The sequence below is a fragment of the Papio anubis genome, chromosome 5, assembly GCF_008728515.1.
Source record: "Papio anubis isolate 15944 chromosome 5, Panubis1.0, whole genome shotgun sequence".
NCBI lineage: Eukaryota > Metazoa > Chordata > Mammalia > Primates > Cercopithecidae > Papio > Papio anubis.
In genome coordinates, this window is record NC_044980.1 from 76401593 (window position 1) to 76429269 (window position 27677).

Below are 27677 nucleotides of genomic sequence, written 5' to 3' on the forward strand. Positions count from 1 at the left end.
TGAAATATATAAAACTAGAGCTTTTCTCTTGCGTTTATTTTAATTGACTTAAAAAAATATAATAGAAGATGGTTGGTAGGAGAATCTGATTAAATAATCTAGGAAATAAATTGGGTTGCTGCTATTTTGGTAAGGTGGGAATTTGTATCACTGTTGTTTTAACTTAGTGTAATATCTGCAAGGGTGATAGTTATAAATAATATCTGAAATGCTAGTAATACTAGAAATGATCCAGAGGTAGCTTTTGCAAAAGTATATGTAAGATCTAATTAGCCTAAAAGCTCTTTACCAAATATTATTTAAATGGTGGGCTTTCATGGCCTGATTCAAATATGAATAAGCATCCCAAGCCAGATCCCTTGGTGGCAAGACAGGCTTATGTACCCAGGAAGCTACCAGCTAGAGAGCTCTAGAGAACCCCCGTGTGTTTTTCAGTTTGCTCTGATAGAGGTACTATCAGCTCTCAGCTCTCTAAAGCTATAGACTGCCCACATTCAAAATTATTTTTTCAAGCCCAGAGAGGGATTTTATAGAAGTCCCAGAAATTTCAGGGCCTCTGCAAGTATTGTTTGAAGAACTTTTGACAAGTCTTGGTGGTGGGAGTCCTTCCAGGGATTTCCTAGTCACACTGTCTTCATTGAATGATGGCTCCCCACAATCTGCTCATAGTATCATAACCAGTGTTCAGGAACTGGACTCTGTCAGAAGAGGAGCTCTGAGGATGAATGTATATCTCCCATGATGAAGGACTTACTAGTCTTATAGACATCCTCTCCCAGTTCCATAAACACAGTCACTTCTAAGGAAGCCCGTTTATGTCCCAATGTAACCAAACTGTAGTTTATAAAGTTATTTTGGATAAATCTACATATTTGGTAACTGAAAACTTGTAATGTGGAATATAGCATGACTTTACTTAGGGTCTTTATACCAAATCAACAGAATTTTAATCTTTTTGTTTTAAGATGTAAAACTTGGAAGAGAGCCGGGCGCGGTGGCTCAAGCCTGTAATCCCAGCACTTTGGGAGGCCGAGGCGGGTGGATCACGAGGTCAGGAGATCGAGACCATCCTGGCTAACATGGTGAAACCCCGTCTCTACTAAAAATACAAAAAACTAGCCGGGCGTGGTGGCGGGCGCCTGTAGTCCCAGCTACTCGGAGGCTGAGGCAGGAGAATGGCGTGAACCTGAGAGGCGGAGCTTGCAGTGAGCCGAGATCGGAGCTTGCAGTGAGCCGAGATCGCGCCACTGCACTCCAGCCTGGGTGACACAGCGCGAGACTCTGTCTCAAAAAAAAAAAAAAAAAAAAAACTTGGAAGAGAAATATAAAAGAGTCAGTTCAAATATTAATTCAAGCACTCGCTGAAATTTGTGTCAGCAAAGTAACAAGGCATTTATTTGTTTCATAGAAGAAACTTGACAAATCTGGAGGATATTCACCATGTTTACAATAACATTGTTCCTGACATTTTTTTCCTCCTTGTTTATTGACTCTTGGACTAAGTATCAAATCTTTGGACACTGCTCTTTTCTTTCTTGGCTTGAAAGTGAGCAGGAATGGGGGTGAAAGGTAACTTTTATGGCTGATGAGGTAAGAGGAAGATCATGAAATCATTCTTGTAAGGCTTCTTTCATTTCTTAACTGAAGTATATGTCTTCCCTTTTGAAGTAAAGACCATTGGCTAATCTGTGAATTAATAAAAAATTCTTGTGGAAAGTTGACTACATAAAATTACATCTGGTATTTCAATTACCATGTTGATAAAAGATTATTTGAAGGTGAGTCAAGATTCCTTGTAAGAGGCATTGCTAAATTCATGAGTCAAATAATTCCCACCTATATTTTATTGTATTTGGGGGAGCCAAGTGTGTGTGTATGAGAAATGGTGGGGACAGTAAAAGATTTGATGTATTCAGAATGCATGTGATGGAACACACACACACAGGAGTTATGAACCAAGGTGCAATTAATTTAGATCAGAAGCCGTATATCCCAGATGGTCTGATGAAAAAGCCAATTAAGTATAAAATGAAACCTTGCTCAAAAAGGCAATTAATTTTCTGTTTTAATTTAATTATTTGTTGTGAAAGATATATAGTTGACAGAATGTTGACCTGTTTTTTCTCCTTTCTTGTTTTATAATGTCATATTTTCCTGACATATGTGTTTCTCTATAAAATTTAAATAATTGCACTAAATTAAATCCTGCCAGTTTTGGGGGAAAAATCTAGTAGAGTTCTTTTCCTAAGGTGGTGATTATAACAGTTATGCATATTCAATGAATACTTAATTCTGCTTTTCAAAATAACCTATTAAGTGTTAAAGAGTAATTACATTAGCTATATTCACTAGTAAACATTTAAATATCAGCTTGTGTTCTTAGAAATGGTCTGGAAATTATGATGGCTTATTAGACATGATTCAATCAGTAATATAATGCTATTATTAAGAAATTAATGAAATTAAAATTTATAAATGAGAATCTAGAAATTAAGATCCACAAAATAATCCTTATTAGGAATTTTAAACTTTGTTTCCCAGTAAGACAGATTTGGAAAACATTGGGAGGGTTTTAAGGTAGAGTTGAGATGATTAAATGGCTCAAGAAATTAGGTAAAGGATCGGAATTATTTAAGAATGAAATTAATAGACTGACTATTTATTTGGCTTCCTGATGGTAGCAGGTACTTTAAAAAACAAGTTTCTTTTTTAGGCATTTAATTTACCCCACAGATAAATTGGAGGATTGCAGATGAGGTCCTACTACCTTCTTTCATTGTTGACCCACTTAGTTTCCTTGCAAATGAGTCAATACTTCCAGTCTTGTCCCCAGACCTGACAAATGGTTGGTTCAGGAGTTTCTTTCCCTTATGACATAGGCCTATCCTCTTATGGCCTGCATTTTCTATATAGCCCTGCCTTTTGGTATTTACTTCACCTGGGTTAACTACTATCCTACTATTCCAATTCCCTGTTTTTTTACACAAACTTCCCAGCACTTTGACAGGCCTATACTGTGGGCACTCTCTTTCATCTCATATTCCCTCCTGAAGACCTGGTTGATTCTTCTCATCTTTATCATCTCTGAACCTTGAATGTATGACTATAATTACCCTCTTGCAAATATTTGCTTATACTTCTTTCTCTCCTACTAAACTATGGATTTGGGGAAAGAAGGAAACATACAAGTTCATTTTTGTATGCCCAATATTTCCTTAGCATATAGTAGGTGCTCCATAGGTAGAGCTGAATAAATGAGTGAATTAATGAATTAGCTTCTAAACCATTAATGCCTCCCTACTCACCTTACTTTACAATTGCTTTCTGGATAGTTTCACACTTCTCTAGGCTCCATCAGTATCTTACCAGCTTCCTGATTTTTTTATTGCTTTAATTTTCTTATTAGTTTGTTTAATTTCATTTTTGTTCTCTTATACATACATTGTAAGCCAAAAGTCTTGTGGGACCTATGGGGCATGAAAGAATACCAAAAGAACTAATAAGTGAACAATGAAGATGTTAATTTCTAGTTTTGCATGTTTAGCCCCCGAATTCTCTTCTGAATTTCATACCCATATTTCTAGTTTGTGAATCACTTTTGAGTTTCATTTTTGGTTTTGGTTGTCACATATAGTCCCCATCACTTTAAGAGTACTTCGGGGGATCTGTTTTACTACCATCAAAACACTTAAACATCATTGCCATGTAATTCTCCTACTTAACGTTGTGCGTTGGTTTTGTTGGCTTCATCCACAAGCATATACTCTGCCTGGTCTTCAAAGCCTAGACCTGCTCTACTGCAATCTATTCACCCTTGGTTCCCACACTCTTCAGTGTGACCCCACACACGTGCATCTTGCCCTTCACAGACCCTTTGCTTGCTCCTGCTTGCAAGTCTGCTCTGTTCCTCTCAGGGAACACACACCCGTCATCCCTTCAACATTGTGATTTTGCCTGTGCTTGAAGACTTACTGCTTCCAGGATCCCCCTTTTGGCTATTGCAGCTCACACTGAAATTTCTTGACTCTGAACTTCTACTTTACTTAGAGTTAGTTCCATGTGATTTATTGCTTAATTGCTTTCTGGTTTCTTTGTGTTCATAAAATATAAAATGTTATATGTTTGTTTTATTTCAGCAAAATTATTGTAAGCTCTAGTAGAGATAAGACCGTAAACTTCTATATCTTTCCCAACTGCAATCAAGAGCCTGTTCCAATCACAGACACATAATAGTTATCCAACAAATAGTTGGTGGTAATTGTAGTATTTTTCCAATCTTTGTCTCTTCTGGAAACTGCCTTCCACCACCACCTTGCCATTTATTTATAACACTTGAAAAAATGCTTTGCATTATTTACCAAATTCAAAAAGATCTACTTTTTACCATTATTTAATCACCATGATACTATTTTTTTCTCTTTGTATTTCTCCTCTCACTCTTTTCTTTGATGTCTCTTAGAAATTACTCCTTCCCAGAGATACTCCTTTCTGGCCTCTCATGATAATTTATTTTCCTTGCCTTCCATTCCTTCCCAGCAAATTGTCCTCTCTGGGATTGCTTTTCTTGTATTAATACCTATTCATCAATTATAGGTTATTATTTTTACTGTTTCCTGATGTCAAAGTCCAAGATGGCTTTGTCACCTCTGTGACTTACCTAATGCCTCCATATCATTCTTGTGACTCACCTAGAACCAAAACAACTTTTGCATTTTTGTTACTTTATGAGCTCCTTTAGATATGAAAATCTAAGCATTTAGATAAACATCATCAAGTAGGTCTTAAAGCAGGGTTAGTTCTAGCTTTTTAGAGGTTTTGATTGAACCAAAATCAGATATCAAATCTGGAAATTGTGTAATTTTTTTCCTATAGATTCTCAGATTGCCTATTAATTTTAATGAGATTTATAGTATGTAATCCACAGAATACTTCACTGATGGAGGTTATTTAAGAATTAGTGATTTGTGTCCTTACTGGGCTTATTCAGTTAAAAAGCCACATATCAGCTTGAAGAGCCTCCTGCACACTATGATTCCGCTGATGGTTAAAATAGTGATTCTTGATTTCAGAATCTCTTCACATTTGTTGCAGTTGGGCCTAGAAGATGCCGAAAACTTTTTATGCTCTGTAGCTTCCTATATAGACTTTGGAGATTAACACACCTTGCTTGGAGTTGCTTCTGTGTACAGTGTTTGAACAGTCTACCTAAGAGCCAAAGAGGAAAGCAATTAAGCACAGCATGGGGGGAGCACCTCTGGAAGATGATGTCCTTATTCAGTATAGTGACTTCAGTAAGATTGACTGTGAGGTAGCTTCATGAGTAGAATGAGGAAGGAAAACATCTACTGTATGGTTGGAGTATTATTTAACTTAAATCTTATGAAATCTTTGTCAGGAACTTTTTAAAAGAAACCTCACCTTTGCCTGTAAGGAAACTGAGGCACAAACATTAAGTGATTGGATATGCCTTTTTTTCTTCTTCTACTGCCATAAACTCACAGGACCACCAAAGATTCCCCAGTAGAGCAGCAGACAGTCTTGCAAGCCAAGAAGATAAAAAAGTACCCTCAAAGCTCCCCCAAATCTCTGATATCTCATTAGAAAAAATCATAATTCTTATTTGAGCAATGATTGCATTACAGATAGGATTACAATGATTGGGATTGCTGGGTCAAATGGTAACTCTACTATTAACTTTTTGAGGAAATTCTAGGCTGTTTTTCAATGTGGCTGTACCGTTTTACATTCTCATCAGCAGTATATTAGGGTCCTGATTCCTCCACAGTCTTGTTAACACTTGCTATTATTTGACCTTTTGTGTAGCCATCCTAATGAGTGTAAAGTAGTATCTCTGTGGTTTTAAATTGTATTTCTCTCATGGCTAATGAGCTCCAACACCTTTTTATGTGCTTGCTAGTTATTTATCAATCTTCTTGGTAGAAACGTCTACTCTGAAACTTTGCCCACTTATAATTGTGTTGTTTTTTTATTATTAAATTGTGAGTGCTCTTTGTATATTCTAGATTTGCATGTCTTCTCATGTAAATGATTTACAAATAGTTTTTCTGATTCAGTGAATTGTCTTTTTACTTTCTTGATAAGGCCCTTTGAAGCACAAAAGTGTTTACTTTAGATGAAAAGTCCAATTTGTCTATTTTTAAAATTTCTGTGCTTTTGGTGTCATATCTAAGAAAACATTCCCAAATCTCCAGTCATGAAGATTTATCTCTGTGTTTTATTCTAAGAGATTTGTAAGTTTTAACTCTTTTGCTTTTATTTTGATCCATTTGGAGTTAGTTTTTGTATATGGTGTGAGGTTGGAGTCCAAATTCATTCTTTTGGATGTGGTCCCAGCACCATTTGTTGAAAAGATAATTATTTCTCCATTTAATGACCTTGGCACCCTGTTGAAAATCAATTGACCATAGGTAGATGGGTTTATTTCTAGACTCTCAATTATATTCCATTGATCTGTATGTCTATCTTTATGCCAGTACCACAATGTCTTTATTACAATTGCTTTGTAGTAAATTTTGAAATTGGAAAGTGTGAGGCCTCCAACTGTGTTCTTCTTTTTCAAAATTGTTTTAGTATTCTGGATTTCTTGAGTTCCCATATGAATTTTAAAATTGGCTTGTCAATTTCTGCAAAGAAGCCAGCTAGGATTCTGATATAGATTGCAATGCATCTCTAGATCAACTTGGGGTATATTGCCCTCTTAGCAATATTATGGCTTCTGATCTGTGAACCTCAGATATCTTTCGCTTTTTTAAAGATATTCTTTCATTTTATTCAACAATATTTTGTTCTTTTCAGAGTATAAGTTTTGCAGTTCTTTTGTTAAATTTACTTGTAAATATTTTACTATTTCGATGCAAATGCAAATATAATTTTCTTAATTTTGTTTTTTGATTGTTTATTACAAGTGTATAGAAATGCAATTGATTTTTATATATTGGTCTTGTATCTTGCAACCTTGCTGAACTTGCCTCTTAGTTCTAATTGTTTATTAGTGGATTCCTTAGGATTTTCTTTATACACTCTCTTTCATTTTATAATCTTACTTTACATAAGTAGAACGGTCTTGACATAAACTCCTTGAAGCATGTGACAGTCATTTGCTTTAAGGTTTTTATGTCAGGGTCTCCTGGTGTTCTGAATCAAAAGAACTTCTTTGGAAATACAGTCGCCATTTACCTCCCAGCTGTGAAAAGCCAAAAAAACCCAAACTAGGCTGATCCTCCTGTGTTGACCTGAGGTCATTCTGTGCCTGTCAAACCAAATAACACGTTCAATCTTTTGTATATTTTGAAGACTCAGAAACCCAGAAATTTTTAGAACCTCTTTCTCACTCTAATTAAAACCTACTGCTCTGTCAATGGGAAAGAATGAGTCCAGACATTCTGAAAACCGTACAAATGTGTTTACGTTTTAGTGGGGGCTTCCTGTATCTTTAACCTCTTCAAATTGACATAGGTAAGATCTTGTGTAATAACACATTTGCAAATATGCAGATTCATTTTCAAATGAATACAATCTGATTTAGAGAATATTAACTGACTATCATAGTAGACTATGGATAATTCTCTAATAATTAATTACAGGTTAACATTTTTAAAACTCAAAGACTATGCTTTAAGTCACATTATGCTCTACTTTAGCCTAATACAAGGGAGAAATTTGGAGGGGGCCCTCCTAGCTTTCTAGTTTCATTACTCCCAAATTAGAAACATTACCAGCCTAACACTAACTGTGGGGTCTAAAATGAAGTTATTTTGGCAGCCCTAGAGTTTTCTTGTCTCAGTTAACAGAAGATTGGCCTTTGTGCAGGTTAAATAATCAAATCTTAGAGGAAATTGACTTGCTTTTAAATTATCTACAAATGTTAGCCCTTAAAAGATTATATAGCCGTATATATTAGCTGTTAACCAATCTATGTGAAGCTGATGGACTTTGTGATTCAGTGGATAATAAGCATTAGTTTTTGCTGCTTTGATCTTATGTTTATCAATACAGACCAAAATACGACAGAGAGAGAGATAGACAGAGAGATAGAGAGACACAGAGAAGAAAAAGAAAGTGTTGAAAAAGCTTAAAAGTCCAACACGTCAAAGCTAATCATTTTGTTGAATTGTTGCTATTACCTTGATACTTGATATATTCTGTTAGCGATTTTATCATATGGGTATTTAGAAGTTCATTTCATGTAACTACTTCCTGCTTACTCATCCCATTTACTTTTGCATCCATTTATTACTTATATACCATTTTGACCCAGATAGCAAGGAAATGTGAAAACATTTAAAAATCTTGAACTTTTATAGTAAAACAACAACAACAACAACAACAACAAAAAGCCAAAAAACCAGGGAGTTCTGGTCCCAAATTTCCAAAAGGAAATTATAAATTAGTCTACAAGAACTGATTTTTAGACCAAATAGTGCAGTATAGTAGAGCTATAAGCACCAATGAACAGAAGAAACATAATCATGTATCACATCACCCAGCAAATATACTCTGCTAGAAAACTGGTGAGATCTCAGCTTTGACTGCCACAGAGAGCAGCCCATCTGCTGCAGTCCAGGAAAGAACTGTGTAATTATCTGTGATTAAGTCCTCCTTTCACCTTGGTGATTGCAAGAATTGTCAGTGGGGGAGAAAGATCCTATCCCAGTTTTACTCTAGACTCAGGCTTTTTAATCATATTGTTGAGTGACTCCTGAGTATAAACTAGCTTTTGAACACTTTGGGTCATTTTTAATGTTTTGATTTGTTTTCATCATTGCTTGCCATTTCAGTATGTGTCATGTTTGAGTCAGTCAAGAAGCAGCTTTTCCACTTAGCAAACAGAATTGTGAAAAAAATATACATGGTCCACTTTCTAGGGAGTCTTGTAGCAGCTATTGGTCAAATTAGAGTATTTTTTCTCTTAATTTCTGATGTTAATTCCCACAATTAAGATAACTTTAGTTTGTGGAATGTCATCAGATATTAAAGTCTTACAACATGTCTCCCAATTTCTTCTAGGGCATCCCTGGAAAGTTGAAATAACAGGAATATGTCAAAGCTATATGTATTTAATTTGAAATTTTGGAAAACTATGGCTTAAGATACTGCATATGCTTTCCATATGAATATGCAAATTATCCTATGCATGAAAGGCTCTGTTATATATCATATTTTATATGTACACTAATCTGAATATATATGTATGTACCTTGATGAATTTTTTTTTTTTTTTTTTTTGAGATGGAGTCTCTCTCTGTTGCCCAGGCTATAGTTCAGTGGCACGATCTCAGCTCACTGCAACCTCTGCCTCCTGGGTTCAAGCAATCTTCCTGCCTCAGCCCCCCAGTAGCTAGGATTACAGGCATGCACCACAACGCCTGGCTAATTTTTGTATTTTTAGTAGAGACAGGATTTCACTGTGCTGGCCAGTCTGGCCTCGAACTCCTGACCTCAGATTATCCACCCACCTTGTCCTCCCAAAGTGCTAGGATTACAGGCGTGAGCCATTGCACTCATCCTGATGAATTCTTATTATAACAATTTAACTTACTTTAAACCTGACATCTTAAGTAATGCATCACTTTGTTTATATAAAATATATTTGGTATATTTCCTGATGTATTAGTCCATTTTCATGCTGCTGATAAAGACATACCCAAGACTGGGAAGAAAAAGAGGTTTAATTGGACTTACAGTTCCACATGGCTGGGGAGGCCTCAGAATCATGGTTGGAGGTGAAAGGCACTTCTTACATGGTGGCAGCAAGAAAAAATGAGGGAGAAGTAAAAGCAGAAACCCCTGATAAACCTATTAGATCTCATGAGACTTATTAACTATTACAAGACTAGCATGGGGAAGACCGACCCCCATGATTCCATAACCTCCCCTGGGTCCCTCCCACAACACATGGGAATTCTGTGAGATACAATTCAAGTTGAGATTTGGGTGGGGACATAGCCAAACCATATCATTCCACCCCTGGCCCCTCCAAATCTCATGTCCTCACATTTCAAAACCAATCATTCCTTCCCAACAGTTCCCCAAAGTCTTAACTCATTTCAGCATTAACCCAAAAGTCCAGTCCAAAGTCTCATTTGAGACAAGGCAAGCCCTTTCTGCCTATGAGTCTGTAAAATCAAAAGCAAACTAGTTATGTCCTAGATACAGTGGGGGTACAGGTATTGGGTAAATACAACCATTTCACATGGGAGAAATTGGCCAAAACAAAGCAGTTACAGGGCCCATGCAAGTCCATAATCCAGTCTGGCAGTCACATTTTAAAACTCCAAAATGATCTCCTTTGACTGCAGGTCTCACATCCAGGTCATGCTGATGCAAGAGGTAAGTTCTTATGGTCTCAGGCAGCTCTGCCCCTGTGACTTTGCAGGGTACAGCCTCCTTCCTGGCTACTTTCATGGGCTAGCATTGAGTGTCTGCGACTTTTCCAGGCACACAGTGCAAGCTGTCAGTGGATCTACCATTCTGGGTTCTGGAAGATGGTGGCCCTCTTCTCACAGTTCCACTAGGGAGTGCCCCTTTAGGGACTATGTCTGGGGGCTCCAACTCCACATTTCCCTTCTGCACTGCCCTAGCAGAGGTTCTCCATGAGGGCCCCACCCCTGCAGCAAACTTCTGCCCGGGTATCTAGGCATTTCCAAACATCTTATGAAATCTAGGCAGAGGTTCCACAACCTCAGTTCTTGACATCTGTGCACCCACAGGCTCAACACCATGTGGAAGCTGCCAAGGTTTGGGGCTTCCACCCTCTGAAGCCACAGCCTGGGCTGCACACTGGCCCTATTCAGCCATGGTTTGAGTGGCTAGGGCACAGGGTACCAATTCCCCAATCTGCATACAGCATGGGGACCCTGGGCCTGGCCCATGAAACCACTTTTTCCTCGTGATGGGAGGGACTGCTGTGAAGGTCTCTGACATGGCCCAAAGACATTTTATCCATGGTCTTGGGGATTAACGTTAGGTTCCTTGCTACTTATGCAAATTTCTGCAGCTGGCTTGAATTTCTCCCCAGAAAATGGGTTTTTCTTTTCTATTGCATAGTCAGTCTGCAGTTTTTCAAAACTTTTTTGCTCTGCTTCCCTTATAAAACTGAATGCCTTTAACAGAACCCAAGTCACGTCTTGAATGCTTTGGTGCTCAGAAATTTCTTCCACCACATACCCTAAAACATCTTTTTCAAGTTCAAAGTTCCCATAAATCTCTAGGGCAGGGGCAAAATGCTACCAGTCTCTTTGCTGAAACATAACAAGAGTCACCTTTCCTCCAGTCCCCAAGTCCCTCATCTTTATCTGAGACCAACTCAGCCTGGACCTTATTGTCAATATCGCTATCAGCATTTTGGGCAAAGCCATTCAACAAGCCTCTAGGAAGTTCCAAACTTTCCCACATTTTCCTATCTTCTTCTGAGCCCTCCAAATGGTTCTAATCTATGCCTGTTACCCAGTTCCAAAATTGCTTCCACATTTTCAGGTGTCTTTTCGGCAACATCCCACTCTACTGGTACCAATTTACTGTATTAGTTCATTTTTACACTGCTGATAAAGACATACCAGAGACTGAGAAGAAAAAGAGGTTTAATTAGACTTACAGTTCCACATGGCTGGGGAGGCCTCAGAATCTTGGCGGGAGGTGAAAGGCACTTCTTACATGGCAGTGGCAAGAGAAAATGAGGAGGAAGCAAAAACAGAAACCCCTGATAAACCCATCAGATCTTTTGAGACTTGTTAACTATCATAAGAATAGCACAGGAAAGACTGGCCCCCATTATTCAATTACCTTCCCCTGGGTCCCTTCTACAACATGTGGGAATTCTGGGAGATACAATTCAAGTTGAGATTTGGGTGGGGACACAGCCAAATCATATCACTTGACATTTTATTTACTGTTTTCAATTAGAGAAAAATAAAACATTCTCTCATGGATAGGCAACATTTAGAAACAAGTTCCAAATCTGTGCTGTAATTACAACTTTGATAATTGTCCTATCAATTTAGCTGCTTTGATGAGGCTACTCCTGGAACTTATTAATAAGATGCTTGTTTTCCAGGAGAGCAACTATCCGGTAAATCTAAAAGTACATTAAATTCTTCAGGAACAAGTATCCAGGAGCAGAGAGAGAACACAACCTAGTTCTATGCTAATAAAATAGGCATTTTCTCTCACTGAATGCTGTGCATTCCCCGTCTAACTCTAAAGGTTGTACTGTGATTAAAAACTCAGGAAGAACTTTTATTATTCTCATCAGTGGTAAAAAGGTAGCTTTACGATACCCTCTGGGTAGGAGCTTACACAGCTGGGCCAATTAAATCATATTGAGAAACACCAACTAAGCAAACTTGCCTATTTGATTTGCCTGATTTCCCATGTTTGCTGTGATCAGTGGCTTTCTCTTTTGTCCATTCCTTGGGTTCCTGATTTGACTTTCCCTCTAGGCATTAGATTTTATCTTTGGAGGCATCCTTCTATGACCATTCATTTTTGGACCAAGCCTGGATTTACAATTCTGTTACTGGTCCAGACTTCATTTCTATCCAGTTTCATTCCACTGTGCTATAGTTTACAACATATAATTTGACTTATAAATAATTCCTGACTATGGATTTAAAGACTGAAAATAGATCAATAGAAACTTTGAAAATGTTAACATCTTCATTTCTTTTCTCAGTGTGGAAATAGATAATGTTTAGCTTAAAAATCTGCATTTTTTTTGTGATATATGGGGTTGAAAGACTTATTCCTGGAATTTATTGTTGAGGAGAAAGCCTGTTGCTATCTGCCATACCTTGGTTTACTTTGTATAAAATGAGCTTCTTTTTAAGTAATGAGCTCTATGTTCAGCTTAAATTGCTGTCTTAGACCCTTCATCAGAGTTCCCTGCTCTGCCTCATTCCCCTTTTTGCTCACTTGCAGTCTTTGGCATAACCCTGGGAGGCAACTGGCATCATATATACTTTGCTTTGTTGTCTCCTGCTTCAGTTCTGACTGGGTACCCAGTCTGCTCACTTTGCTTCTATCTTAAACAGGTTGAGACACACCAGAAACTTAGTACCAAGTTATGTATGTTGTAAGTTAATTGAGATTCCTCTTCTTGATTAAAATACACGTCTTTAGCGCAGTGTTTTCCAGAATATTCCATAAAACAGATTTGTGTACAGATGTCCCTGCTTAATAATAGAGGGTTGATACATGGAAAGGACAGAAGTTTGGACATTTAACTTATCACATTTGGTATAGATTGGGTGTTAATTATAAGAGATTAAAGGCATACTCAATTCTATAGTGTAAATGCTTCACTGTATCATTAGGTTTTTGAGGTGAGCAAGGTAATGTTCGCACTAAACAATTATGATTTAGGAAAGCTTAGATAGTTATTTTTTAGAACATAATTTAAGTATTTTTTTCCTTTTCTCATTCTGTAATAAAACAATAATTATTGCTGAATAAAATAACTGACCACACATTATCTTAACAGAGTAATTATTTTAATCCTCACCTTAAAGTAACTCAATTGATTCTGGTTAAATCTTCCTTTTTTCATCAGAATTATAAAAATCCCAGTGGTAATGTTTCTTGCAATATGTTTTATAAAAATTTTATTTGGAAAGTTTGAAAAATTTCTACACATAATTGAAAAGATAAGTTGGGCACAGTGGTGCCTGCCTGTAGTCCCAGCTACTCAGGAATCTGAGGCAAGAAGGATTGCCAGAGGCTAGGAAGTTGAGGACAGAGTGTGCTATGATCATGCCTGGGAAAAGCCACTGCACTCCTGCCTGGACAACTTAGCAAGACTCCATCTTTTTTGAAAAGGAAGGAAGGAAGGAAGGAAGGAAGGAAGGAAGGAAGGAAGGAAGGCAGGCGAATGGCATTGGGGATAACAATTTAATCAGAGTAGTAAAATGATCATTCTATGGGTATCAAACAAATAATTGAAAATTGTATACTTCAAACAAGTAAATTAAATAATTGATATTCTGATATAAAGTCAGATTTAACAAGAGTTTCTACATGAAAAGTTTTGTAAGTAGGTCAGAACTGATTTACTACTAATAAGAGAATTCTCTTTGTAACAGGCCAGCACCTACTGAAGCCTTTCTTTTAATACTGCAAACATGTTTGCTGTTTAAAACTGGGAAACCAGCTATCCATGAAATCATGCTGCCATTTTTTCCTCATTAGCCCTTTGGTCTGGTCTTCCTTGGAGAAGTTGATGTCCCCCAATAGATAGACTAACAGTGCAGTTGGAGAAGCAGAGTTTTACTCAATTAATTATATTTATTTGCCCTGCTGTGGTTGGCCAATCACACTTCTTACTTCAGAGGAATGGTAGTTTTGCCTTAAGGTAGGAGTATCTCAGGAAATGCAGGAAACTAAGGCAACACAACTAATATTCCAGCTGTAATAACAAGTCCAAGGGTTCTACCTCTTAGGGAAAACTATTGGCACACTGCCTTCTTTACACTTGCAGCCCTTTCAGGCCTCAGGCAAGTGTTACTCTGAGGTGAAGGAGGCTGTTCAGGGTGACGTAATTTCTCTGCCATTCTCCATGTTGCTTTGAGCCAAGTCTATGGTGAGATAAAATGCCTGTTTCAGGCAGCAGCCATCTCTCCAAAGCTTTGTAGCAGAGTTAGCTTTATTTAATGTGCTGTTAGGAAGGATGGGGGAAAAAAGAGACCTAGCTTCTTAATAAGAACTTGAAGTGCCATTCATTTAACAAATCTTATTGAATACATACTATGTAACTGGCACTGTGACCCTTATGCTTTTAAAATTTATTTGGAAGGGAGACACTGTGAGAGCAGGGAGGGGGAACTTTTTCTTTGAGTGTATTGTTGTATTTGAGATTACTGTCCTTTGCCAGACTAGATAATTAAGAATAAAAAGCTATGTTCACCTCTACCATTTCTTTCAGTTAGGTGAAAGTAATTTCTCTCTCCCTTCTTCAAATAGCTCTCACTGAAATTTGGCCTAGTTTCCTCAATAGCAGTTTTAGATATATAGTGAGAAAAGCTGATATGTGTGCTTTGGCCATTTTCCCCATGACTAATTTTTCTTGTTTTGTAGTGCTATCACCCACTCAGAGAAAGTAATAGCACTATTCATTTTAAACAATTGCTTGTTACATCTGGATTTAGTCAGATGAAGATCCAAATCTTGACAGCTCTTTGGATCCCAGTTGTCTAATATATCATAGAATCAGAGGTCAGCCTCAGTGAGATGGAAATAGGACTCTCAGCTACAATAGTGGACTATCAACATTTTAACTTTCTATTTCAGTTTTCATTTCTCCTCTTGCCTGCAATATTGGCTTAGGTATTCTCTAATTCTGCCTCTGTCTTTGGTTACTTTTGCTCACATGTGAAAAACATAATTTAATTTGTGTTGAATTTATTTCAGCAAACTGTTATGTTAATTAGCTAAGTAAAAGTCCAATTTAATAAACTCTAAAATTTCCAGAATCTTTCATTGTAACATGTTAAATGATAATGAATATACCCTCTGCTAATTAGACTTAGTAATAAAAAAAGCAACTGTCCAGCCTTTTCTTGTTAATCAGTCAGCAAATTAAAAAATCTGTTTAACCAATCGCACCACTTTGGGAGGCCGAGGCGGGTGGATCAGGAGTTCAGGAGTTCGAGACCAGCCTGGCCAACATGGCAAAACCCCGTCTCTACTAAAAATACAAAAATTAGATGGGCATGGTGGCAGGCGCCTGTAATCCCAGCTACTTGGGAGGCTGAGACAGGAGAATCTCTTGAACTCGGGAGGTGTAGGTTGCAATGAGCCCAGATCGTGCGACTGCACTCCAACCTGGGCGACAGGGTGAGATTCCATCTGGGACCCGAGCGGGTGGCGGAGGGGGGTAGTATTTTTTTTCTCTCTCTCTCTCTTTTTTTTTTTGATACGGAGTCACGCTCTGTCGCCCAGGCTGGGGTGCAGTGGTGCGATCTCAGCTCACTGCAACCTCTGCCTCCCGGGTCCAAACGATTCTCCTGAAAAAAAAAAAAAAAAAGTATCTCGACCTAGTTGAAGCCCCTGCTAGCACTTGGGGTGTCTTTGTAAGAATTAGCAAAAAGTGCTCCCTCTGCGCAGAGCAAGTGAAACAAAGGCTTTCTCCAAAGAGGCTGCAATTTCTTTGGCTGGCTGAGAGGGAGGCGACCTTGGCCCTCCCTACACACTGGGCCCGGTGCTCCTGTGCAGGCCACAACCTTCCTGACCATCATGGCAGCCCTGTTCCTGGTACGGGAAGGCAGGAAGTAGAATTCCGTACCGCTCTGAGCTCTTTCCATCTTCACATTTCTGGAGGTTTTCTTATTTTTATTTTTTATTTTTATTTAATGGCGTTAATTCTTTTTGTTGGTAGTTATAAATGAGAAGGAAAGCCGGATAATTACGATTGGATTTTAGGATAAACGAAGTGGAATAACCGTGGTGGCAGTTCAATGCAGGGTTTCCCCTCCAACATGCAATGTTAGGAAGCACATAGCAGGCTTTAAAAAAAAAAAAAAAAAAAAAAATTCCTGGATAGTAATCTAAAGAATCACTCAGAAGGATTTGTTTATTTTTAAGAATGTATTATAAAATGTTATTATCAAATGACTGATTCTATGGCCAATACACACACACGTACAGAATAAAACTTCTCTGGTATGTGTTATTTATGATTATGTATTCATAATTACAACGAAGCTAAGTCACCATTATGTTTTCTGCTTTAAAGTATCAGAAGCTGCTACCTTGCCATGAAAAAGTATTACATGCTTCTCCAATTGCTCCCCCACCATATTTATCCAACAGGAAAGGAATGAATAATAAAACTTTGGGCTTTTTTTCCCCTCTTCTTTTTCCAGGTGATGTGTTCCACCTCACTGCCCCCAGTAAATTCACCTTCGAGGAGGCCGCAAAAGAGTGTGAAAACCAGGACGCCAGGCTGGCAACAGTGGGGGAACTCCAGGCGGCGTGGAGGAACGGCTTTGACCAGTGCGATTACGGGTGGCTGTCGGATGCCAGCGTGCGCCACCCTGTGACTGTGGCCAGGGCCCAGTGTGGAGGTGGTCTACTTGGGGTGAGAACCCTGTATCGTTTTGAGAACCAGACAGGCTTCCCTCCCCCTGATAGCAGATTTGATGCCTACTGCTTTAAACGTAAGTGTTTGATACCTTTTTAAAAATTACAGATTAAAAAAAATGCTTCGAAGCATGCATTGATGTTCAACTAGCCGTTGGAATGGATTCCATGTCTTGCAGTTTGTGCACGGAATGGAAACAGTTCAGTGATTTTCAAAAGCAAGCAAACTGAACAGCAGTGATATGGTTAAAACCACAGGAATTTTGACAAATGGATTTTTAGAGGGGTGAGGAAATATCAGGTTAAGCTTTAACTGTGCTCTGTTCTGTCCAGAGCCACAGAGCATATTTCTGAGTATTTTATATTAATTGCAGTCCCTAAATTTTGCAATTTGCTTATTGGTGCTACAGTGCTGAGGCCAAGTGAGGCTGAGTTAAATCCTTAAGATTGTTTATTTTGTCTTTGGTATCACTCTCTTTCTTTGAGATGGCAGAGAATTTAAATTTTAGTAATTACAGGTGAGTACTTGAAGCTGACATGGATACTCAAAAAGTCGTAACTAAAAACGAACTATACTATCAATAAAAATCTCCATTTATTTCAAGTAATGGAAATTCATGCCTTCTAATCATCTGTAATATCATATTGAAGTACAGTATGTGTTCTTTGCAGCCTATAACAGAGTATCTTTAGTTAGGTTTACTAATTAACATTGTTTTTTTAAATAATGTTTCTCAACATTCATAATTATTTTAATTTTCCAGATGTCCTCAAATAATGTTAGCAATAGTCACATGATAAAGTATCATAATTGTAGTATGCAAATTAAACGAGCAAGTAATCTAGCATCTCATTGGAATATTTACTGAACCATCTGTACTGTGCTAGCTAAACAAAGATCTCCCAGAATTTTGGTGACCTTGGGTATATCCAAGACAGAGTTAGGTTATGTTGAAACAAATTTGTAAACAATTTTGACTAAATTTCCAATGTATCTTGTTACAGCAATATGTCACTAAAATGAGTACAAAATGTACTAGCTTATTATATAATTGATTTCTAGAGTGAAATACAAAGGCATTTTTAAGCAACCAAAAAGACACAGACTGTAATGTTGTAAGTAGTCAGTAGAATGGATGTTCGTGCAACCAAAAGGTTTGTTTTCACACTTTTTATCTCCTACTAAGAAGCCTCTGCTTGGATCTCCTCCCTTAGACTCAACTTGAGTGTTAAAGCCATGTGTTGTGTATTAGCTTGATACAAGCTGGTCAATCCATAAAGGCTGTAGAAATGCTAGCTTTTGTTCTCAGGCCCTGAAACAACAGAATTCTTCCTTAATCATTTTCAGGAAAACAACAACAACATAAACCTTATCTCTAAAAGTAGACAGATGTACATTCCTTTAAGCCACATTGTCACAACAATGATTTTTCAAGTACTTCAGGCTCTAAAATCAGTTTTACATTACGTGACTGACATAATTAAGGCGCAAAATGAGATTGGTATGCTGTGGGGAAGGCTTGGAGAGGTTAAATTAGGGAAGGAGTAGAATTATCCAGCCTGACTTCCTTATTTGATATTTTCTTGTGCTTTATTAATAAAACTGGCACCGGAAAACTTTTAAACAACGTTTTTCGTCTCTCTGTGGGTAAAATTTAAATCAAAGCCTGTCTATAGCCACAAAGACTATTATTAAAGAATTTATCCTGATGTGTTTTAAATTATTTATTTAATTGAAAAATACACATGAAATAACAAGGTACTTATGTTTAAATAGAGTAACCACCTACTAAAAATCTGCACAAAATTCAAAAAATGTTTAAAAGTTTATATTCATTTTTATCTCTCTAATTCATTTCATGTATATAACTTGTAAATATAATGGATTCATATTTTGCTTTCTTCCCCACCTAAGCATGTGGCTAGATTCTTATTTATTTCCTACTTAAGATGTTATTATATTCAGAATTCATTCAGTACATAGAAAGTTAAAAGAGTTTAGCCATATAGAAACCTTTCTCTTTTTTTTGAGACAGAGTCTCGCTCTGTTGCCCAGGATGGAATGCAGTGGCGTGATCGCTCACTTCAAGCTCCGCCTCCCGGGTTCACGCCATTCTCCTGCCTCAGCCTCCCGAGTAGCTGGGACTACAGGCGCCCACCACCACACCTGGCTAATTTTTGTGTCTTTTTTAGTAGAGACAGGGTTTCACTGTGTTAGCCAGGATGGTCTTGATCTCCTGACCTAGTGATCCGCCCACCTCGGCCTCCCAAAGTGCTGGGATTACAGGCTTGAGCCACCGGGCCGGCCTAGAAGCCTTTCTTAAACCACACATAATGCCAATAGTTTTCCAAAATTTCTAATTTATTTTTCAAACTTTTTTTTAGTGTGTGGGTATATATATACACACACACATATATACACACATATATATATACACACACACACACTTTTTTTTTTTTTTTTTTTGGATGGAGTTTTGCTCTTATTGCCTAGGCCGGAGTACAATGGTGTGATCTCAGCTCACTGCAACCTCCACCTCCCGGGTTCAAGTGATTCTCCTGCCTCAGCCTCCCAAGTAGCTGAGATTACAGGCATACAGCACCATGCCCGGCTAATTTTGTGTTTTTAGCAGAGATGGGGTTTCACCATGTTGATCAGGTTGGTCTCGAACTCCTGACCTCAGGTGATCCACCCATTTCGGCCTCCCAAAATGCTGGGATCACAGGAGTGAGCCACTGCTCCTGGCCTAGTATATATTTTTAAATAATTTGAAAAATATTTTCGAAATGACTTAATTGATGTCCACCTTTCCCACATAGTCAAGTAGTGACTAAAGGGTAAAATTCGTAAGAGTCATGGCCTCAGCTACAGTTCCAAAAGTGATTTCAGAGATATACAGCTGGCTGGTTATGTAGAGGAATTTAGAAATATAACCATATTTTTCTTGTTTGCTTCTACCAAACGTAGAAAGTGTTTTTTAAGTCACTTGGTGAATGAACAATGCCAAATCTTACTTTGCTTTAATTCCCTTTACCTCACAAAGTCACTGACTAAAACATTCACAACGACAGATAGAAAATATAAAATTAGGCTTTATTCTTTTCAAATAAATTTGAAAAGTAGGCAAAGTAATGTATTTGTAAGATAAAGTTTTCCTGTATATCTTCTCCTAATGATTAAACAATTTAACGTATTTATTTTTTTGACTTCAGAATTTAGCAAGTTCTGTGAAAGTTGGAGAGTTATACAAGGCTTTGAAAGATCATTTCATACATCCCCAAACTTAAGTGAATCAAAACCGTTCAAGACTCATGATCATCTCTCACCGAATGTTATTAATTATCTCCAGAGAGGGAGATGGAACATGTTTCCTAGAAAACTCATTCTAAAATTCCATGACCTGCACTCTCAGATAATTTTTCTAATTAAGTACTTTGCATTTGAATTTGAACCCATGTTTTCATTTTTGAGTTGGAGACCAAAATCTGAATAACAGCCCTTTCTATTGTTGATCACAATTGTTTATTTTTCCCTCAGCATCTTCTCCAACTGAAACAATTTTCTTGTTTTACAGTTTCAACCTCCAAATTTCTAATCATTGATAGGTTCTTGCTTTGAAGTTTCATCATTGTTTTTCACATTCCTCTATTTATGATTAAGCTTGGAAATCAAAATGGTGGTCCAGAGAAGGCTACATTAATTCCCACCACTTTCTATCCTATCCTACATACTCATTCGCTGTTAAAATTGGCCTGCCCTTCTAACCTGTGGTTAGTTCATTATCTTTTTTGTGTGTGCCCTAGTTCATAATCTGACCACATGTGTCAAAACTAACCTTTCCCCAATTGGTATGTTAGAAATGTTTCCTGTTTATTGAATTTGAATTTGTTAGCATTCCATCACTCATATAAGTTTAAAAAGATAGTTTGAATTGTAATTCCACCGCTCCAATCTTTACAGTTTTCTAACCATGTTTACATTTAGTTATGTATAACAAATTTAATATAGAAGAACCAAGTTAAAATTAGTCATTTCTCAATAATGTAGATAGCATGGGAATGAGTTAAATTGACTATCATGCTGCTAATAGGGGTTTTAAGTTTTATTAGGAAAATCTGTCTCATGTCTCGCAACAGAAGCAGAGAAGATGGCCCATAGGACAAAAATGCCATAAGTACAGTGATGTGAAACATCTGTGGGCAGACAGCTGCAAAGGTTGGAAAGGAACTTTTGTGGGAAAAGAATTGTGTTGATTTATGTTGGCTTCCTCAATAATAAAGTTGAAGGAATGCTGGTAGTTTTCCAGAACCAAAACGTCTCCATGTGAATGCACCTATTGGAAGGACACTGTTAGAATAACCTGGAATTGTTTTTATCTTTACAATAGTCATCATGAATACAGTGGTATTTATTCTCAAAATATCTTTGTAGATTTGTGCTTTATAAAATTATTTCCTTTTCTGGAATGGCTGAAACAAATGGCACAGATCCTCAGATACACTGACTTGTGATCAAAATCAGCTGTTAAGTTGATGAAAAAGCCACCCAAACTGAAAAGGAAGTCTGAGGTTTTCCATTCCAAGTAGTAGAATTAATTAACTTAATTAAAAGCAGACCTTTTCTTTTTTTAAATAGGGCTCTAAAATTATGGAAAACCCTTGTTTTTGGAAACAAAGTCACATAAATACTGGCTTTCTAGAACAGATTCTCTAGGACATATTGCTACTACTTTATTACACAGCAGGACTAGAGGAAGGAATGCAACAGCAAACTCCATAGTAATAATTGACAATGAAATCCAGTTATTTAGTTTTAAAAATATGAGTCAATATTTAAAACACTATAAACATATTTTCATAGCATTGTAGAACGTTGCTAGCAGAGAGCTTGGATTGGAACATAGGAAGCCTGGATTCACAGCCCCTTATGCAGTTGTACCTGTTTCTAAGTTAATTTCATTAGCCAAGGAAATACTCAGAGGGAAAAAGTAAATTTAGCTTTTTTGTTGTTATTAATAATAGTATGATTAAATTTCCTCTAATATGCTGTTTGCTAAGTATTTATATTATGTTTCCATGGGAACTTTTTCTGTATGTATCTTTTTACTATTTCCCCAAAGAATGCAGTTATAAGACAAACATGAAATTTGGCAGTTAAATGAAGTAATGGTTATGGAATTTCAGAGGATAGAGAATTGAATTAAAATAGTCATCTACATTTTGGGTTTTTAAGTTGTTCATGTCAATCAAAATAGAACAACGCTTCTTCCAGGAAATGAATGTAGAAAAAGCTTTAGTTTAAAAAGGGGAAGAAAAGGTTATTTAATGTTTTTAAACTCCAATTCTTTTTTGGTTTAGTTTTGTTTTAATATTAGAAAGATAAATAATGGCAGACTTTAAAGAATATTTAAATGTATCATAATGTAAATAACCATCAAATGTTCATGATAAAATCGGTGAAGCTGAGCTTTAAAATGGTCTGGGGGAATGACCACAACTAATAACAGCTTGTGCCAGACAAAAAATAAGGAACCTGTTACAGCCCTAGTCTGATTTACAATAAAATCATATCCTTTTATGATTAAGTTTTTACAGAGCAAATGGAACTAAAAGGTAGCCTGTTTTGTTTTTTTGAGGGCTCCTGTTCTGGAATTATGAAAAGTAAAAAAGAAGATACTATAGATACTATGGCTATTACATCTCTTTTCAGGGCAAACAAGCATTTACTCACAAAACTAGCTTTAAGTCCTATGGGATATAGCAAAACAGTAACTGCAGGTTTCTTCAGGACAGTTCTTTCGAGTTCGGTGGCAACTATTAATAGGTTTTTATTTTTAAAAATACTGATTTTTTTTATTAAAAAATAAAACAATCATTATATACTAGGCTGCTGCCTTTTCCCTGTGTTGAGAAAGAACCTTGTTTACAAACTGTTGCTTTTATACACAATTTAAATTTCTTTAAACAAGCCAGGCCATTCTCTGTAAATCTGGAGACATTCTAATGCAGCATTTTATGATGACAAGTTACTTTATATTGCCTGAGCCTGTTCTTACTGATGCTCAGGGTTGTTCTCAGTGATTTGTAATTACAGACCTAAAATACATTATGTGGGTACTTTATTTCCTGTTCTACATTTGTGTTTCAGGCTAAAGTAAGCCTGAAAACAAGATCCTTAGGAGATACAAACAGAGTGTGTAGAACATAGAACAAAATGTAGAACTACAATAAATGCCAACCAGCCTCTGCCAGGCACATTTTATAATTTATTAGAAACAAATCTATACCATGAAGTTGAAAGAAAGATGAAGACACATGTCCAACACCTGGGATCAAGTGAAGAGTGGTATTAAAAAGTTTTAATAATCCTGTTTTTATGAAAGTCTCCACATTATGGACAATGTAATGGTTTATATGTAACTTGGACACATTTGATGTGGCTTTTTTGTTGTTTTGCAATCTGAGGCACATCCTCTCCCCTGAGATAATGCACAGCAACTTCAAAAGAAGGGAGTATGTGGAGAAAGCTAGAGGCAGGGTTCAGAAGCCTCCAGAAGAATAGTACTCAATTCTCCTGTGAGGCTTCAAATTGACACTGTAGTTTCTGGTAAATAAACAATCTACTGTATCCAAAATCTGCATTTATATTTTTGGGAGCTTTTCCTTATCTTGAAACTATATAATATTAATTTTCCTTAACTGATAACAGTCATGCATACTTTTAGGTAAAAGCAATGATAACCCTTATAACGTAAAACAACTGATCAATTTATGACTATTAAGTGTTCAATTATCTGTCCCTGGGTCAATTCCAGTATAGTTTTAAGACTCCTCTCCATGACAGAACATTTCTGGGTCACCCCAAAATACTCCCTGCAAAATACTCAGGAGCACTTAACAAACACTGGGCATACAACTTTTTATTAGTGACTTATCTAATCAACTCTTTGAAATTATTTTTCTAGCTAAAGAGGCTACAACCATCGATTTGAGTATCCTCGCAGAAACTGCATCACCCAGTTTATCCAAAGAACCACAAATGGTTTCTGATAGAACTACACCAATCATCCCTTTAGTTGATGAATTACCTGTCATTCCAACAGAGTTCCCTCCCGTGGGAAATATTGTCGATTTTGAACAGAAAGCCACAGTCCAACCTCAGGCTGTCACAGATAGTTTAGCCACCAAATTACCCATACCTACTGGCAGTAGCAAGAAGCCTTGGGATATGGACGACTACTCACCTTCTGCTTCAGGACCTCTTGGAAAGCCAGACATATCAGAATTTAAGGACGAAGTGCTCCAAAGTACAACTGTCGTCTCTCATTATGCCACCGATTCATGGGATGGTGTCGTGGAAGACACACAAACACAAGAATCAGTTACACAGATTGAACAAATAGAAGTGGGTCCTTTGGTAACATCTATGGAAATTTTAAAGCACATTCCTTCCAAGGAATTCCCTGTAACTGAAACACCATTGGTAACTGGAAGAATGACCCTGGAATCCAAAACTGAAAAGAAAACGGTAAGCACTGTTTCTGAATTGGTAACCACAGGTCACTATGGATTCACCTTGGGAGAAGAGGATGATGAAGACAGAACACTTCCAGTTGGATCTGATGAGAGCACCTTGATCTTTGACCAAATGCCTGAAGTCATTACAGTGTCAAAGACTTCAGAAGACACCACCGACACTCAGTTAGAGGACTTGGAGACAGTCTTAGCATCCACAACTGTTTTGCCTTTAATTATGCCTGACAATAATGGATCATCCATGGATGACTGGGAACAGAGAGAAACTAATGGTAGGATAACGGAAGATTTTTTTGGCAAATATCTGTCTACTACACCTTTTCCATCACAGCATCATACAGAAATAGAATTGTTTCCTTATTCTGGTGATAAAATATTAGTAGAGGGAATCTCCACAGTTATTTATCCTTCTCCACAAACAGAAATGACACATAGAAGAGAAAGAACAGAAACACTAATACCAGAGATGAGAACAGATACTTATACAGATGAAATACAAGAAGAGATCACTAAAAGCCCATTTATGGGAAAAACAGAAGAAGAAGACTTCTCTGGGATGAAACTCTCTACATCTCCCTCAGAGCCAATTCATGTTACAGAGTCTTCTGTGGAAATGACCAAGTCTTTTGATTTCCCAACATTGACAACAAAGTTAAGTGCTGAGCCAACAGAAGTAAGAGATATGGAGGAAGAATTTACAGCAACTCCAGGCACTATAAAATATGATGAAAATACTACAACAGTGCATTTGACCCATAGTACTTTAAGTGTTGAAGCGGCCACCATATCAAAATGGTCATGGGATGAAGATAATATAACATCCAAGCCTTTAGAATCTACAGAACCTTCAACCTCTTCAAAATTGCCCCCTGCCTTACTCACAACTGTGGGGATGAATGGAAAGGATAAAGAAATCCCAAGTTTCACTGAAGATGGAGCAGATGAATTTACTCTTATTCCAGATAGTACTCAAAAGCAGTTAGAGGAGATTACTGATGAAGACATAGCAGTCCATGGAAAATTCACAGTTAGATTTCAGCCAACTACATCAATTGGTATTGCAGAAAAGTCAACTTTGAGAGATTCTATAACTGAAGAAAAAGTTCCACCTATCACAAGCACTGAAGGCCGAGTTTATGCAACCATGGAAGGAAGTACTTTGGGTGAAGTAGAAGATGTAGACCTCTCTAAGTCAGTATCTACTGTTCCCCAACTTGCACACACTTCAGAGGCGGAAGGATTAGCATTTGTTAGTTATAGTAGCACCCAAGAGCCTACTACTTATGTAGACTCTTCCCATACCATTCCTTTTTCTGTAATTCCCAAGACAGACTGGGGAGTGTTAATACCTTCTGTTCCATCAGAAGATGAAGTTCTAGGTGAACCTTCTCAAGACATACGTGTCATTGATCAGACTCACCTTGAAGTGACTATTTCTCCGGAAACTATAAGAACAACAAAACTCACAGAGGAAACAACTCAGGAAGAATTCCCTTGGAAAGAACAGACTGCAGAGAAACCAGTTCCTGCTCTCAGTTCTACAGCTTGGACTCCCAAGGAGGCAGTAACACCACTGGATGAACAAGAGGGTGATGGATCAGCATATACAGTCTCTGAAGACGAATTGTTGACAGGTTCTGAGAGGGTCCCAGTTTTAGAAACAACTCCAGTTGGAAAAATTGATCACAGTGTGTCTTATCCACCAGGTGCTATAACTGAGCAAAAAGTGAAAACGGTTGAAGTGGTAACACTAACACCAAGCATTGGGCCAAAAGTATCTATAAGTCCAGGGCCTGAACAAAAATATGAAACAGAACGTAGTAGTACAACAGGATTTACATCATCTTTGAGTCCTTTTAGTACCCACGTTACCCAGCTTATGGAAGAAACCACTACTGAGAAAATATCCCTAGAGGATATTGATTTAGGCTCAGGATTATTTGAAAAGCCCAAAGCCACAGAACTCATAGAATTTTCAACAATCAAAGCCACAGTTCCAAGTGATATTACCACTGCCTTCAGTTCAGTAGACAGACTTCACACAACTTCAGCACTCAAGCCATCTTCCGCGATCACTAAGAAACCACCTCTCATCGACAGGGAACCTGGTGAAGAAACAACCAGTGACATGGTAATCATTGGAGAATCAACATCTCATGTTCCTCCCACTACCCTTGAAGATATTGTAGCTAAGGAAACAGAAACCGATATTGATAGAGAGTATTTCACGACTTCAAGTCCTCCCACTACACAGCCAACAAGACCACCCACTGTGGAAGACAAAGAGGCCTTTGGACCTCAGGCACTTTCTACACCACAGCCCCCAGCAAGGACAAAATTCCACCCTGACATTAATGTTTATATTATTGAGGTCAGAGAAAACAAGACAGGTAAGTCTTTGCTTTCTAGACTGCCATTGAAGGCAATCCGCATTTTATCTTGAAAGTTACTTTTGGGAAAAAAAAAAATCAACATACCAAATGCTGCCATTAGAAGATAACTGGAGTGTGAAAAATAAATGTTTTAGCTTCATATATTTATACAAGAATTGGAAGAATATGTTAAACAATGTGGAAGAATGTTAGATACAATTTTATGTTAAAAGTCATAAGAAGCCCTGCTTTGTCATCTAATATAACCAAATCATCACTGTTACATCACTTCAGAACATGCAGAACAAAATGTTTTAATTTCAGTGTCTTTTCATACATTACTACTCAAGTGTAGCACTAGACTGTGTTAACATTCCATTGGTCTTTAACTATTAACCTTCAGTACTTACAATGTGGATGGCTAAAATGGTTTTGCATATCCCTAAGGTTAACAGAAAGATATTTAAAGGTTTGCTTTGGTTTTTCTTTTCCAGGATTTTACAGGTTTATTATATGACTTGTGTGGTGGGTAATAGGTCTCTAATGTAAGTGTTATTTTAATGTAAATGCAACATATCCTTATGCTGTTGTTTTGGGGTATTATACTGTGGTTTTATCTATTTAGAGCAAATACAGCCTAGCTTAGTTGTAGGGAGTATTATAGTTTATTGTATTAAA

At 37.3% G+C, this 27677-nt stretch overlaps 1 protein-coding gene across 7 annotated transcripts in view; it reads left to right on the plus strand.

Annotated features, from left to right (window-relative positions):
* VCAN (versican) overlaps positions 1-27677 on the plus strand; it is a 111253-nt gene that overhangs the window by 23897 nt on the left and 59679 nt on the right. For 5 of the 7 annotated variants that reach the window (XM_021939521.2, XM_021939527.2, XM_021939524.2 and 2 more), the window contains 2 exons: positions 16875-17168; positions 24057-27017. In XM_021939521.2, the coding sequence (XP_021795213.2) occupies positions 16875-17168; positions 24057-27017 (3255 nt within the window). The remainder of the gene's footprint in view (positions 1-16874; positions 17169-24056; positions 27018-27677) is intronic. The other 2 variants (XM_021939526.2, XM_021939528.2) reach the window with 1 other exon arrangement.